This window comes from Sparus aurata, chromosome 19 (genome assembly GCF_900880675.1).
Source record: "Sparus aurata chromosome 19, fSpaAur1.1, whole genome shotgun sequence".
NCBI classification, from domain to species: domain Eukaryota; kingdom Metazoa; phylum Chordata; class Actinopteri; order Spariformes; family Sparidae; genus Sparus; species Sparus aurata.
In genome coordinates this window covers 23,710,514-23,726,668 of record NC_044205.1, presented here as the reverse complement: position 1 = coordinate 23,726,668, position 16,155 = coordinate 23,710,514, and the positions used below count along the sequence as shown (strand labels likewise).

The 16,155-nt window shown below is 46.2% G+C and overlaps 1 protein-coding gene across 2 annotated transcripts in view; it reads left to right on the top strand.

Annotated features, from left to right (window-relative positions):
* The first annotated feature begins 1,978 nt into the window (after positions 1 to 1,978).
* Positions 1,979 to 16,155, top strand: part of gpr158a (G protein-coupled receptor 158a) — a 74,970-nt gene continuing 60,793 nt past the window's right edge. For both annotated transcript variants that reach the window (XM_030398550.1, XM_030398549.1), the window contains exons 1-2: positions 1,979 to 3,295; positions 15,768 to 15,873. In XM_030398550.1, coding sequence (XP_030254410.1) covers positions 2,400 to 3,295; positions 15,768 to 15,873 — 1,002 coding nt within the window. In that variant the 5' untranslated portion in view covers positions 1,979 to 2,399. The remainder of the gene's footprint in view (positions 3,296 to 15,767; positions 15,874 to 16,155) is intronic.

Here is a 16,155-nt window from a genome sequence, read left to right as displayed (position 1 = left end):
TTTTTTTCAGTTGACGAATCATAAAAATGAATTTTATGACTTAACCTTTGCATATGTATGGCCGCAAAGTATGCAAACTCCCAAACGTTACACCCACATGTGAGCATTGATTTGACTCCTTTAAAAGCCAGCCTGTATTTTCAGTAGTCTCAGGCTTTCCGCAAGATTTTTGAAAAATGTGGCTGCAGAGATTTGCTAGAAGTGTGACTCCACCCATTGGTACGTACTGCAGCGGTACATACTGTTGTCTGCAGTATGCATACTTGAGCTTTGACCCTCTTGCTCCTATATCGGTCGCAGCCTCAGTGCAACATTTTGGAGTACAATGAACGTAGAGACACAACCTTAATGTGCTCTATTCTGTCACTGTGATGTCGGTCATCTGTCGGTTCAGACTGCTGCTTACTGTAGCTCCCATTAGCTTGTTAGCTCAGTTAGCCATGCAACTAGCAGTTAAGACTGGGACCGAGGGACACAGTGTTAGTGTTTACACCACTAGTAGGATTTTTTTTGGACTAGCTGGTGCTAGCTGGTCACTGCAAACTGTGGCTAACTGTAGCTGCCATTACCCAGTTAGCTCAGTTAGCCGTGCAACTAGCAGTTCAGAGAACGACCAGCAGAGTGTTAGCGTTTGCACCGCTAGTAGGATATTTTGGACTAGCTGGTTAGCTGGCCACCGTTGCTAAGTGGTGACAGAGTATAACTAGGTAATGGCAGGTAATGTAGCTGCTATTACCTACTTAGCTCAATTAGCTGTGCAACTAGAAGTTCAGACAGGGACCAGCAGAGTGCTGGTGTCTGCACTTCTAGTGGGATTTTTTTGACTAGCTGGTGCTAGCCTGTCACTGCAAACTGCAGCTAACTGTAGCTGTCATTACCTACTTAGCTCAGTTAGCTCAGTTAGCAGTGCAACTAGCAGTTCAGACAGGGACTGACACTGTTAGTGTTTGAACTGCTAATAGGATTTTTGGGACTAGCTGGTACTAGCTGGTCATTGCTTACTGCTGCCAACTGTGGCTGCCATAACCTAGTTAGCTCAGTAAGCTCAGTTAGCCGTGCAACTAGCAGTTCATACAGGGACTGGAAAAGTGTTTGTGCTTGCACCGCTAGTAGGATTTATTGGACTAGCTGGTTTGTTTGCCAGCGGTCACAGCTGCTTAGCGGTGACTGAGCTAACTAGGTAATGGTAGTTAATGTAACTGCCATTAGCAAGTTAGCTCAGTTAGTCGTGCGACTATTAGTTCAGAGAAGGATCAGCAGAGTGTTAGTGTTTGCCACTAGTAGGATTTTTGGGACTAGCTGGTGCTAGCTGGTCACTGCGAACTGCTGCCAACTGTAGCTGCCATTAGCTAGTTAGCTCAGTTAGCCGTGCAGCTAGTGGCTCGGAAGGCACCATCGCTAGTAGGATTTTTTTGGACAAGCTGGTGCTAGCTGGTTAGCACCCTAGCAGATAACTTTGCAAGTCTAAAACTGCTATTTTTTCGATTTTAGGTCATTTCCGAATGTTTTCAGCTAAAGTTCTTACATTTTGCCCCTTTAAGAGAAAACAAAACAAACATAAACATAATATAAAGTTATTTCAACATATTGCTTAATTGTTTTATAAGTGATGTAATGAGGCTTGTTCACACTGATCAGTGGTGAACTGAGTAAAACCCTCCTCTGTCATTGATCTGAATTAAGGACTCCATCAGTTTCAGCACCGGACAGCTCCACCACCACGCCGACGCAGTGATTGACAGAAGGAGCGGCCATACGCGGATCGATGGCGCCTCTGGAGCTCCTGTGAGATGATGGAGAAGACGGGCTTCTGCAGGCCTACTTAATACTTGTTGTGGTCGGAAGAGGGCGGAGTGCGTTTGTCATCCAAGTGAGAAGCTCCCTGACTCGGTGCCTCTTGAAAGAAATATATAAATATAATAACAACCTGCCCCCTTACCCCTCCCTCCCTCCCTCCCTCCCTCCATCCCTCCACCCCTTCCTTCCTTCCTCCTCGTTTTGATTCAGTCTCTGTAGCCTACACGCAGGAGGAGGAGAGCTGCCGCCGCACAGCGAAGCCAACACAGTCCTGTCTACAGAGAGACACCAGCAGCTGCGAGCGGATTCTCCACATCAACAAGCTGCATGAGGCATCTGTGAAGAAGGAACAAGGTTTTGGCGAGAGGGGGGTTCCTCACGTTTTTTTCTTTCTCCCCCTCTCCACCCCCGATTCTGAAGAACAAGAGGCGGCGGAGCTCGCAAGAATATCCTACAAGTGGTGAAGCGATGGTTTAGCGGAGCAATTTGGCAGATTTTTCTCTCCGCACGCCCAACGACTCTGTAATTCCGCGCAGCAATCTCTCCCCTCCACCCTCCTCCCCACCCCTCCAAACATCTGTGGACGCTTTCCTGGTGGGGAGATGGCTGTTTTCCGGCTGTCGCTGCTGCTGCATGTGGGATTTGTGATCGGATCAGCCGATAAATACGCGGAGTGGTCAGCGCATGGGACCGACGCGGGAGCACGGGAGGCGATCCGCGGCGCTCAGACGCACCGTCGGCAGCTGGCGCATCTCCGCGCGCCTCAGCATCCTCCTCTTCCTCCTCCACTCGGGGAGACGGCGGAGCTGCCGCAGAAAATAGAGGAGCACCTCCCCAGGGTGGTCACGGCTTTCCTCCACACCGGGGACTCGACCACCTTAAAGCACGCCAACTGCTCGCGGAGGTACGAGCTCACCTCTCTGCGGGGAAGGTCACAAGCCGCCCCGCATCACTCCATGGGCAGCGTGCTGGATACGGTGCTGCACGCCACAAACTTCCTCAACATGATCCTGCAAGCCAACAGGTCCAGGGAGCAGAGTCTCCGGCGAGACATTGAGTGGTACCATGCCCTGGTGAGGAGCATCCTGGAGGGAGACGCCAAGATCCACCGGGCGGTCGTCACTTTCAGCGCGGATTCGTCCGTGTCCGGGCCCTCGGTGCTCCTCCAAGCCACCAGGGCCGGCGGAGAGATAGTCCTCCAAGACCTGTCCAGCGTGGCCCACCACCACCTGCACAACCGCACCGCGGAGACCGAGTGGTACCACGACGCGAGAGACAAGAAGAAGAAGCCCAATTTCCATAAGCGGGTGCTGAGCCAAGACATCCGATCAGCTGACAATTCTCTGAGAAGAGGGGAGAGTTTCATCCCGGACAAGACGCACGTGAAGTGGTCTGCGCCCTACCTGGAGTGCGAGGATGGGAATTTTGTTCCTCGCTGGCTTTTGACCTTATCTGCTGCTTTCTATGGCCTGAAGCCCGACCTGGCTCCTGAATTCAGGTAGGCACACACACACACATACACACACACACACACACTGCAACCTGAGCAACAAGCTGGCCAGACAAACATCACACTTGCTTTAAAACACACTGTAAAGAATCATGTGAGAAACACTTCTAAAGGTGAGTTCAGGTCCAGTTCTCCCCCCCCCCCCACCCCACCACCAAACACACCACAGCTCCCCCCTCATCACACACAAAGGAGGGGGGGGGGGTTTCTTCTCTCCTCCAGTCTGACAAGGCACCGGAATGCTAAAAATAACCCCTGGATGTTACTGGATGTAGCAGTGGTGGAAACCTCTGGCTTACAAGCCCCCCCCCCCCTCCTTATCCATTTTTCAAACTCACTCCACTGCATGCTTTACTACTCAGGAAAATGTCGTGTGCCCTTTCTTTCCCCTTCTTCAAGAGGAGTGGGGTGGGTGGGTGGGTGAGGGGGGTGGAGGCTGCTAAATCTGCGATGAGTCAGAACCTTCCTGAGATGAGAGGAAGCCAATTTTTTTTTTTTTTTTTTTTTTAAGCGCAGCAGCAGCAGCAGCAGCAGCAGATGAAGAAATGTTGAATTGTGTCTGGTGTTTGGGTGCCGTCGTACAAATGTCCTGAAGCCACCCCCCCTCCTCAAGCCCTGCTGCAGCCTGCTTCGTGTAATGTGCCATGTTTTTGTGCCACTGGAACCAGTCAAGTGTGAAAAGGCTCCATATGATCCGGACCAACATCTTCCCAATGAATATTTAATCCAGATCACTAGTTGTGTGTGTGTGTGTGTGTGCACCGCCTTCGATGAATCTTTAATTGATACACTCGAGTGGCTCACGCTCGGGCGCGGATTGCAAATGAGTCAAAACCTGCAGTGATTATACTGTAATAGGCTATCAGCTACCTGGTGTTATCCCGGGCTAAAGCCTCTCAGAGCAGCTTCACCCACTTCGCCTCAGATGGGAAATCAGCCGGCTCGCTTGGCTGACGAGCTGTCCAACCTGTTTGGCACACAAAAAACCCAAGTTTATTCAAATTCATGTTTTGCCTTCTTTCGGTGGTTAAAGGAGATGTTTTGTTGCCAGTTCTCTCCCTCCCCTATAAGAGGCCTCCCCCATAAGATTGAAGGTGTGACATGCGTGGGTGTTCTGTATTGTTTAATGTCCCCAGAGAGAGGCCCGGTTCAGCGGCACTAAAAGACCCGCTGTGCTTCAAGGAGCACGAGAGCTGCGGTCATTCAGGGGCCGGCTGCTTGTAGAACGATTGCTCGGAAAGAATTAGTCTAAAGAAATAAGAAAAAAGCACTAATGCAAGTGTTTAACAGCATAGTTATTCACTCTCATGCCAAAATTTAGATGAAAACTGAGAGGATTACACTGAATTAGCTAGAGAAGCTACCATCAGGCAGGCAGTTAGCTTAGCATCAAGACTGGAAAAAGGGGGAAACAGCTAGCCGAGATGAAAACATGTTTAGCTTTAGAGATGCTGGCAGGTGACTTTGAATAGAGCAAGGCTAGTTGTTTTATCCTGTTTCAAGTCTTTGTGCTAAGCTAAGCTAACTAAGCTGCTAGATGTCGCTTCAAGTACACAGTAATCAGACCAGTAAAAAACCCATCTATCTATAAATACAAGTAACCTCTGTCTGTGTGTGTGTGTGTGTGTGTGTGTGTGTGTATTCCTCAAATATCTCTGCGGATCAGGATCAGACTGACCTGAGAGTTTCAACATGGCTGCTGCGTGGTTCAATGGTGTGATATTTCGCATTTGTTTGGATTGCAATGATACCGTTAATAAATTATTTCGTAAATGCTTTACGAATTCCACGAGCATTGTCCACCGGAGCCACTACAGTCACGTGCGCACCAGAGCCAATCACTGCACACCGTGGCCACGCGCGCACCAGAGCCAATCACTGCAGAGCCCACCGCGACCCCCCGCCTTAAGAAACAAGCAGATTTATACCTGCAGTATACCTGCGGTTCGGTCCAGTTCTGTTCTATGCATCTAAACTGACTGTTGTGGATTAATGAGATTAAACGAGTTCGGACCGAGTCTGTTTGGGTCTGAGGAGATCCGGAGACGCGCGGACAACAAAGTGGAATCAGAATCTGTGGATGTTTGTGTGTAACGTTAGCTAGCCGCTAGCCGCTAGCTACACAGCCCACCTCCCGAGGCGACGGACCGGAAGCATCGGCACGTCCAAAACCGGACCTAGGGTAAATAATGTCCGCCACGCTTTTTTGCGAACATCGCCGTCACGTTTGCTTTGTGTCTGGTGCAGGAAGAAACGGTAAAAACGGCTTTTGTCACGAAAGTGTCCAAGCAGCAAGTTTGGTTGTTGAGGAACAGGAAGTTGTGGGAGGGACCTATGCGGATGATTGACAGGCAAGGACGGTCGGTGTGTGTGAGAGTTGAGAGATTTGTGACATTTAGCGTGTTTGGAGTGTGTAGTTAGTGTGTTATGTAGTGTGTTTAGTGAGTAGTGGAGTCGTTTTTTTGTTTAATGAGGAGAAGCTGAATGTGGAGCAGGCAGTGCAGCTCTTCATTCAGCTGGAAGGAGTACAGGCAGACCTGAGCATTGCCTGCATTTAAATGTAAATAGTTACATATAACTTTGTAAATTTTTTAAATGTATGCACACATTTAGATAAACAACAATTTATATTTGCATTATAAGTAAAAAAAAAAAAAATGGATTGTTAAACATATTTGTGGTTAAAAAAATCTAACTTTTTCTACTCGGATTTCATGTTTTTTTTTGTGATTTTAGGTCCATTGTGTTAATACAGTATGTCAAAATAAAAAAAATAACTGTACAGTCACACATGTGAGGTTGTGCTGAAAATAATGACACCAAGTAAATAGCTTTTAAGATGAAATATAATGGCAAAATCAAAAATAGTCAAAAACAGCCAATTATACCCTGGAATATCAGATTTCACAACAAACCAAATATCCCTGACGTCCCACCTTCAAACACAGCCTCATTTGGCCATCCATGAAAAAGCTCCTTAACCTCCCACTTTTTTATAGGAATACACTTTTCTTACGGGCACTGCACTAGTCATGTTAATACGGCAGACATGAAGCTACCACCAGCAGCCAGTTAGCTTAGCATAAAGGAGGGGCAAACAGCTAGCTGGCGCAGGACGGCAGCTCAATGATATTGCTACAGAATTAAGCCCAAGCTTTCAGTTAGCCTAGCCTTCGAGACCCTCATCAGGACTGACAAAATGTAAATTATGAATAGTTCAAAATGTTTTGAAATATGTTATTCACTGTCTTGTGGAGAGTAAGATGCGAAGCTTGATATCTTTCTCATGTTTGTACAGTAAATATGAAGCTACACCAGCATCCAGTCGGCTTAGCTTAGCATAAAACAGCTAGCCTGGTGCAGGACTCCAGAAAGTCACGGCTCCTGGCCAGAAGATAGTCATCTGATCTCACTTTTCGTTTTTTTTTTCTAACTTTGATTTTAGGCTAACTGTTTATATGTTTGTAGCCAATGCTAAGATAAGCTAGTCAACTGCTAGCTGTGGCTTTGTTATTGTATAAAAACATTGAAGACGGGTCTGAACACTGTCCGTTCTCACCGTAAGAGATGAAGAGAGCTAGCTTAAATTGCTCAGAATGCTTTTGCTCTCCCTCTGAGAATCATTAGCTTGTAACGTCACTAACGGATGGGCCGATAAACTGCACTGAAGCTGCAGTCCGCGGACCTTTTTCACGTTTTATTTGGTGTTTTCTGTCGGTCCAGCACCTGCCTTGAACAGTCTTGCTTTGTATTGTGCGGATGTGAGAGTGGTTTTAACTTCTTTCTTCTTTCTGATTGGATTCCTTAAAAACTTTGTAAGCCATAGCTCGATTTATGCGTACGCGCGGCGTTAGACCTGATCAAATCTCCTTCACAAGGATGTTTCACAGAGATAATCACAGGAGTATTTCAGGCTCCTTCTCATGTCCTTATTGCCATGCATCCTCCCGCTCTTAGTTTCCTTCAGACGCTCATATCAAAGTATCAGGCGGCTCATCCTGCATCCTCCCTGCGCCTCAGCACCCCTCGCCAGATAAGAAACAGGAGAGGGGGGCGATAATATAGCTGCCTCAGACATCAGCTCTCCTCCGTTTCCCCTCCAGTTGAATACACAATCAATACAACAATGAATTAATAATGAAAGATGTAGAACAACAACCCGGCATGAGCCATCTTGATTCCGGGCCTTTTAAAGCGTCAGTCACTTCCTGTTTGGGGGGTGATGGTGTCGCCGGGAGCAAGGTGACTCCGCTTTGAGCCTTTATGCATCTGTGCGTACGGAAATGAGCGCAAAATTAAGGGCCGTTTGCTGGGCAGCAGTGTGTCCGCGTGCGCTCGGACATGTGTTTGCGATGGATCGACCTGTTGTTCCCCGCGAAGGTGCAAGAAATCGCACCTCGCTCACTTTTCGTCTCTTCTCTTCGCCGCCTGTCTCTTCGGCTGCACTCGAGTCGCAGGGGAGGCAGCTTAGACCACAGTGGTTGTTTTCAGGCGTGCTGTGTGTGTGTGTGTGTGTGTGTGTGTGCATGCCATTGTTGGAGGTTGAGACATTCCTCAGAATGACTCGTACCGTCCTAATTGGCAGATCACTCAGGCGCAGACTGCAAATGCAAAAAAAAAAAAACACAGTTGGAAAGACACAAAGTGGGAAGAGGAGGCGGTGTGTGTGTGTGTGTGTGTGTGTGTGTTAGGTGAACACACACTGTACTTCAAACTCACCTTTCACAACACAGACCTTAATTGCCTCGAGGCAGCAGCTCTCTGATAAGACAAACTAATTTGAAACTATCTCCCAAAAAAAAGGTAACAACAAAATACACACTTTTTCAGCAACACCCCCTCCAAAGGCCACGCAGGTTCTAATTAGATGGCAGAATCGTCTTCATTTACGCTTGGCTCGGCGCCCTGTTTCGCTGTACAAGCAGCTAGAAAGTCTGGACAGGCTGGCTGCTGTGGGACGCCCAGCCGTCTAACAGAGCGGGAGGCCTCGAGCTCCAGGATGAGCCGGCAGCATCTGCTTAGATGGACACCGTCCAGGAACAAATAGGAAGGAAACCCCACAATTCCCCGGGATGAGCGCGATTATGTGACGGTAAACTGAGACGTAAGGGAGCAGGAGAGAGAGAGAGAGAAAGGAAGAAGCAGGAAGCTCGCAACAAGCTTTTCTTGTTGAAATTTGAAGTGCGCCTGAGATGAGTGTAACCTTGTTGTGCAGCCTGCAGCAGGCAGGGGTTAAAGATCCCCGAGGTGCTCCATCTCTGGCTGCTGACGTCACTGGGACTCCGCTGCTCAGTGAGTTGGCCTGTCAATACGACGCCCTCAGCCAGTAAATGTCAACAGAAAAATCCAACTAACAGCCTCTCCGGCTCGCTGTAAATAGATATTTTATTTCTATTAATAACACCGACTAATTATGGGAATAATCTCAGCGATTCTGGTGCTGGTAATTCGATTCCCTCTCAGAGGATTATGAAGCTGTAATATTGTCGGTGTGGGTTTATCCCTTGGTAATCTGGTGTGGGAAGAAATGGAGCTGTCGTGTTAGAGAGGAGGACCCAGGATGGAGAACGGTTGTCTGACATGTTTGGAAAAGATTTGGAGAAGGAAACATTTTGAGCAAGTGGACAGAAGGTTTCCTCAGAATTAGCAAATTAGCTGTCATGTCAAAAAAAACCACGCAGACTTTTCTATATGTTTTGTTGAGTTGTGTACTTATGCTGCGTTTTATGCCCCGTGTCCACATTTTTCGATCATTCCTAATGAGATAAGAGCGTCCAGGGCTGCATACAGACGAGTTGCTGCACCGAGCGTCTCATTTTGGTGTGGCTGCTCAGAGCGCTTTGAGATGAAAATCTTTCAACTTTTTAGACAGTCACCGGGATTGTCAGCGCCGCTCTTTTTGAGGCAACCAGTCATTTAATGGATTTGGTGGGACTTTGGTTACTATGGTAACCAGGAAAATGGAGGAGAAGCTGGTTGGAAGTTGTGAACTTCCAAGTGTCAGAGGTTGGAAGTTCAAACTTCAGACGTCTGAGCGCCAGAGTTGAACAAAAAACACACATCTGACCGTAACAAGATGTCTCTTTGGCAAGTGTACGCACAAGTGAACCCTCCTTGTGTACATGAATGAAACAAACATCAATATACATTTTATTTTAGGGCACTTTTCTCATATACCAATGTATAGCCTACATCTATACTGTTGTCTACAATTAGAGAGACGCAGGGCTGATGTATTTTTGTCAACTAAAACCAGAAGTTACATGATCATTTATGATACTTGCATGTTTTAGTCAACAGGATAATCTCCACAGATGAACTTTTGTGACTTTCGAAGCGTACGCTAGTAGTAAAAGGCTAATGTTAGGCTATAAACTGGCTAAACGTTTTCTGTAGACTGATCAATCTGCTGGAGATAAGTTGTCCTGTAAAGACGGACCAGTGAGTTAAAGAGTCTGATGACGTTTAATGTCCCCGACAACTTCTCTCTAGTCTCATTTTAGTCACTTGGTAGCAGCCGTCGTTTTTTGAGACACAAATGTGAAATTGAATATAGAAAAAGTGCTGTAACCCAACACCAGACAGATATCGCTTTGTCCTTTGCTTCATTTCGTGTTGTTATTATATTTCCACAGAGGTATCACAACAGTGTCTTCTTGCCCCGTCTCTTCCTGCAGCCGTCAGCAGTGTTGCATAATTTTCTAATTCAAGGGCGAAAACACAGAAGAGGAGGAATCTGAATGCAGTTTTTAGTATGCAAAGTGGATGCAAACCCTGTTTCTGGATCATGTTGGGATAGGTGAATACTGTTTCTGCACGAATCGTGCTGTAAGGACATTATAGGGGGATAAGGGTGGAAATAACAAGGACCGTCTATTAATGGAATTAGACAAAGAAACTGCTTAACTCTGATGTATCTTGTCATCAGCCACCGTCAGGCCATCAATCAGCTAATGTTCTCCTCACAACTGTCAAGTTTCCTTTTGTCAGCGGCTCGAGTTATTGAGCGATCTTCCCACTTGGTGTTTGGTTTTCTGAGGAACGTCTGTACTGACAAGAGTGTCAAGAGTCCAGAAGTGCCAGCTCCCATGAAAAAAAAAGGAAAAAAAGATGTCTTTATTCGCTTTCTGTGACAGACGTTTTGCCGCGGGCGCCGTGCCTCTTTTTTTGATGACCAGCGACAGAACTCAATAAACTGACCCAGGTTGCTCTGAAGCACTGGTAGACAAAGCAGCATCACGCCCGGCGGCTGTACTCGCATTAGCTTCTGCTCGTCCTGTCAGCTTAATGCATTTCCATCACATACGAGACGTTTTCCTTGGGGAGGGCTGCGTGGTTCTTTGCTTTGTGATTGCTCCATGACATTATGCACAAACTGTGCCCTTCTAAAAAGGACAGCGATGTGTTCCTGTCAAGAGGCTGGGGCAGGAGACATGTGCATGTAAGTTCATCTGGGCGTGCGAGTCTCCGGGCTACACGGATCAGCTCGGGGGATACTGCTTAAGCTTGTGCCAGGTTTTCATGTTCACGTCGGCGTCGTATTATTCTCGGTTTATGTGCACGGAGACGTGGGAGCTTATTCCTATTTCGCTTCAGGAACCTCAGAGCTCGTCATTTCTAAAGTATGCACATTGTAAAGCTGTTTCTAATCATTCTCAGACAATTATATATCATTATTTACGTGCCTGGGTTATCATTAATTCACACATCCATTCATTCCTTATCATGTATTTTTGTATTCTGCTATAGTTATGGTGGATTATGTGACACCCACGGACTAAGATTGAAGATCTCAAGCGAAAACAATGATATGAAGACGTAGTAGTTTTAGTTTTCCCCTCAAAATCCCTATTATATATAAATCCTGTAAGCAGGAATTTGTAGTGTGCCCTCGTGTGAAAAAGTGATATAAAAAAACAATAAAGAATATCTTTCTTAGTCCAGAATGGTGATGAATGTGACTTACTAACAGCAAAAACGGTATTTTATAGCATAGTGACCTTAGCTAACGTTTGCTAGTAGCTTGAGGTTCAGCAGGTGCTCATGCTAACGTTCGCTAAAGGCGCTACTGTAAATAATACTGATGAGCTAACGTTACGCTGCTGATATCAACCTCATGTTATCACGAAGAGGCAGCTAATAATCCCCGTTGATGGAATATAATGACGCGGCTGTAATCTGGTGCTCCTAATCCACCCGCTGCATTCGACAACGACAAAAATCACAGGAATGTCTTCTTGCGTCTCCTCTGTGCTCCCGTTACTTGAAAATCCAAACTTTTTTTTTTTTTTTTAACCACAGCCTTTTCTTCACAGAGCTGCTAAGCGTGCGATTCAATCTGAGCGACCGCTTTTCTGGGCCTGAACAGAGACGTACAGCTCAAAGCGCAGAGGCCTGACATTCAGCATTCATTCATGAATACATCAAAGACTGACTCGTAACAAAGAGGGCACACGGAGGCCTTGGTTGAGAGAATGTTTTTTTTTTTTTTTTTTTTGGGTGAATATCCTTTTGTAGCCGCTTAGCAATTACCCAGATATATCTCCAGTCAATCTCATAACGCCGGGGCTAACATTAGCACAGTCCCACCGCTCCCGCCAGAAAGACCCGCGCCCCGTGCCGGTGGGATGCTCCTCTCCTTTCGCTGGCCTGGCCTTTAGACCCACAAAGAATGGAGGATGAAAGGAGAGAGCACTCTGTTTCCGAGGGCACCACTATCTCCTGCTCTCTGTGATAATCCCGTCTTTATGCCCGAGGGGCCTTGATGGCCACCACGATGCTCCTGCCCATGTTCCCCGCTGCCACTCTCAAATTACGAGCCGGTCTTTTGTGCTCGCGCGCCGTTTCAGTCGCCGTCAGCACGCGCGCTCTTTCTCTGCTTTTTTTTTTTTCCATTTCATACGCCATATGGTATACTTTGGCTGCGATGCTAGAGATTGCCTGGAGAGTAGGAAGCAGGAGAAAAAAGAGGTGGTGATTGTGGGAATAAAAGGAGAATGGGGCTGTTTTTTTTTCTGTTGTAAATGTTAATGCTTCAGCTGCCGCTGAAAAAGACATTTTGATACGGTCCCGTTCTCGTGCTTTGTGACTCTTTCCTACCACCTTATTACATAACGGAGAATTGAAACGGAGGTAATTTCTCAGCAAAAACAACAAGCAGCGCAGTGGAAAACAGCGAGGTCAGTTTGCCCCAAGGCAGGACCGGAGCAGCAGTTATTAATAACAGAAGCACAGGCAGCGGGAGCGCTGCACTCGCCCGGCGTCCACTGGGAGCTGGGTAGAGTAAAGCAGCTCCTATACACCTGGAGAACATGCCACAGCAGCAGTATTTGTGTGCGTGTGTGCATATGCGTAAGATAGTGGAAGCTAAATGTACAGAGAGAGTGATGTCACTGACAATAATTTAATTCATGTTATAAATATGATGAGGTATTGAATTGCTCTCATCGCCACATTGTCAATATTTAAAAGAAGTTAAGCCGAATTTGGAGAGCAGAACTCACTAATTTAAACACTGTTTCACATTTTAGACCCATGATATTGACTATAAGGTCTTAACCACTTGATTCTTCCCATGCGCTTCAATCTGTAAGCAAGTATCATGACTTTAGACTTTCAAATTGCCTGCGGTTCATACGCCAAAGTTCAATTTGTGACAGAACCTCTCAGTCCTGCTGTGTGTTTAGTTGTTAGTCGTCGTTCGTATACCTCTCTGGTTATCTCTGATATATTTCACTTTTGGGAGTTCACTTTGTATATATTGTAAATAGTTAATAGTTTGTTTACGTTTATCACATTTTTGAGAGTTCAGCTAGATAGCAACATCACATCTAGCCACAGTAATGCTAACAGCTAACTAGCTCTCTCCGTCTGACTTTAAAACCGATTTGTTGTTTAAAATGTAGTTTAAAATAAGGAGGGGGTTTCCACTGTTAATAGTGAGCTTACTGGATTGTTTTTGGATTTTAATGCTTTATATTTAAAGCAGGTCTTAGCCAGCCGGTGATAGTAGGTAGGCTAACAACATGATAAGATGCTCCATAAGCTTTAAAAATTAACTAGCGCTCAAGATCGTCTTGGAGATTGGAGATTTTGGACTGCAACAGCTGAAGAGAGCGGTGTGTTTACTGGGGAAACTACAGGTCAGGATCCCTTCTGACGGCGGGTCTTTATTCCACTTATTACATCAATAACAGAAAGTTCTCATCGCTTTTAAAGCATCTCTAAACACACAGTTGTCCTGCTGGACTCACTTCACACATTCTTATTATTTGCATGCACACAAATGCCACACACAAAAAAATGTAGGTGACGTAGTAAGAGCGAGAAAGTCCGAACAAATGCAGGACTGTCACCCTGATGGTTGTGTTCTGAGTCAAAGTTGACTTGGCATGTTAGTGAACGTAACCTATTCAACTTAGCTCATCTTTTCCTAAACCTAACCCAGTTGTTGTGTCGCCTGGTATAACACTGATCTTAGCTCTACTGTAACCCTCGGACAGCTATCGCACTGTACAGCTATTTAGTGACGTTCATTTGTCAAAACCGCAAGAAGCCCAGAACGAGGTGCGAAGAGGGCTTGTCATTTAAGAACACGAAGAATCGGCCAATAATGTTCTCCAACCTCAAAAGGCTCTTTAACAAAGTGGCACTGGGGGGGTGGAAATGCATTAATAATACAGCCTTGTTAGCCAGAGATCACCCGTCGAATCTCACGCTCTGAAACAGAAGTGGCGTTTAGATTTCAAACCTGAACTACAGAAGACGAAAATAAGTCTCTCCTGGTGCCACTGAGACACAAATCCTGCAAACTGGGGTTCTAACATCAGTAGCGCTCTCGCCTTTTCTCTTTGCTATCTGTTAATCCCGTAACAAAATAAAACCCCCTGTGAATGTCAGAGCTTAAACAAGCATCACGGCAGTTAAAGGTTATTACAAAGTCAGCCCCTGATTTATTGTCAGCGAGGCAGCTCCGGGTTTTGCCTGATTAAACAGATTATGGCACCGAGTCAGACGGTGGCTCCGGGTGAGAGCGGTGTGTTTTGTCCACACTGATCAAACTGTTGAAAACTACATGTCCACTTTTTCTTTCCCTTTGTTTGACTCGTTCTGCGCTCAAACAGTGTGCATGTTTCACGCGAGGGCAGAGGAACGTGGAGCACATTATCTTAGTGTCATGACTCTGATGAGCGACGTCTCTCGAGTCTGTCTTCCACAAAAAGTTTAAAGTCGGTATAGATTTTCTAACAACACTTCGCCCCGGGCTGCGCTTCATTTTTTTTTTTTTTACATTCTGCCGGGAGGGAAAGCCTGTACGTGGGCTGAGGTCGCCAAAAGACAGTTCAGGGGTTTTCTCGTTTAGCTCCTCGGTGTGAATTGCATCTCGTATTTAACAAAATAATAAAGAAATCAGATTTTCTCGTGCTCGTCCAGATGTGCTGCAGCTGTCAGGCGGAAACGACGACGTGTCCCAGCCAGTAAAAAGAGACGTCAGAATCAGAGAGACTGACCTTCAGAATCAGAGACGCTGACCTTCTCTTCTTAGAGCTTTAAGCAGCTAAGTGGGTGTAAATCCTAGAAGTTGCAGCCCGGCTTAGAAAAGCCGAAAAATGGAGCAAAGACTTCCAGCCTTTCCGAGCTGCCGTCGGTGAGGGCTGCTGCCCTATCTGCAGTTTATCGTCTCTCTGTCAGGCTGAGTTTCAGCTGAGCGGCAGCAGAGAAGATTAAGATGTGGACACATTTCTGTCTGTTTCCCCCCAAAAAAGCACTTTTGTTATGTGTTTTTTACAGTGACTAAACCATCGATATTCCCCTTTTGAGTTCGCTTTATAACCTGTGATTGTGTGTGTCAGTGGTGTGTAGGTGAGTCAGTCAGTTTGTCAGGTGAATGATGCATCAACAGCGACCTAATGAATGTAGAGACAACTCAAAAATTGATTTAAACTAGAAAACAAGCAATAAGAGGCTCAGGATCACTAATATCAATACCAACATCTGTACTTCCTGTTGTGAAAAGAAGTTGATTTGATCACATAAGGAAAAGAAGTATGTTATGATGTATGAGAACGACTTCTGAATGAATCTTAATTTCCAGTTTATGCGTTGCTCTCCCTCAGTCACACGCATGTTCACACACAGTTTTTAATTGCAAATATTTAACGACGAAGAGAGCGATCACGTGCCCGGGATGTGATCGAATGTGACGGAGATGTTTTCTTCGTTTGCACCGATCCTATTGACGCTGAAATCGATACTCAAAACCGGACTTTGCATGAGTGGTATCGATACTTCCTGCTGACACAGTTAATTCCTCAAAACCCCCCCTGTCCTTGAGAAGACGTGTCATTTTTCCATAAGTTCACGGGATGCCGCATGTAGACGCGCAGCATCCTTCACTTTGCACTGACTGTCTTAATTCTTCCCCAGGCGGGTTAATGGTGTCCTCCTGTCTGTCTTGCAGGGGCGTGGTGCGCGTTGACATTAATCTACAGGATGTTGATATCGACCAGTGCTCCGACGACGGCTGGTTCGCTGGAACCCATCGATGCAACGCGACCACTATGGAGGTGAGTGTGCCGAACACGCGGATTAGACAGGAGATTGATTCCCCCCCCTTGAAAGCTGAACTGTGGCGCACACAAACGCGTCCAGTCGCATCTCCACGAGAGCGCCAAATGGAAAAGCAGTAAATCCGTGCATGTGGTGATGGATGGAGGGGAGGCTGATTCTTCTTTAATGACACCGTTACAACCCACCAGCACTTAAGTCAACACTGGAGGCTGTCTTTTAAAATGATGTGCACGGACGGAAGTGTCCTTTAAAAGAATTATTTATATTTGACATTCCTG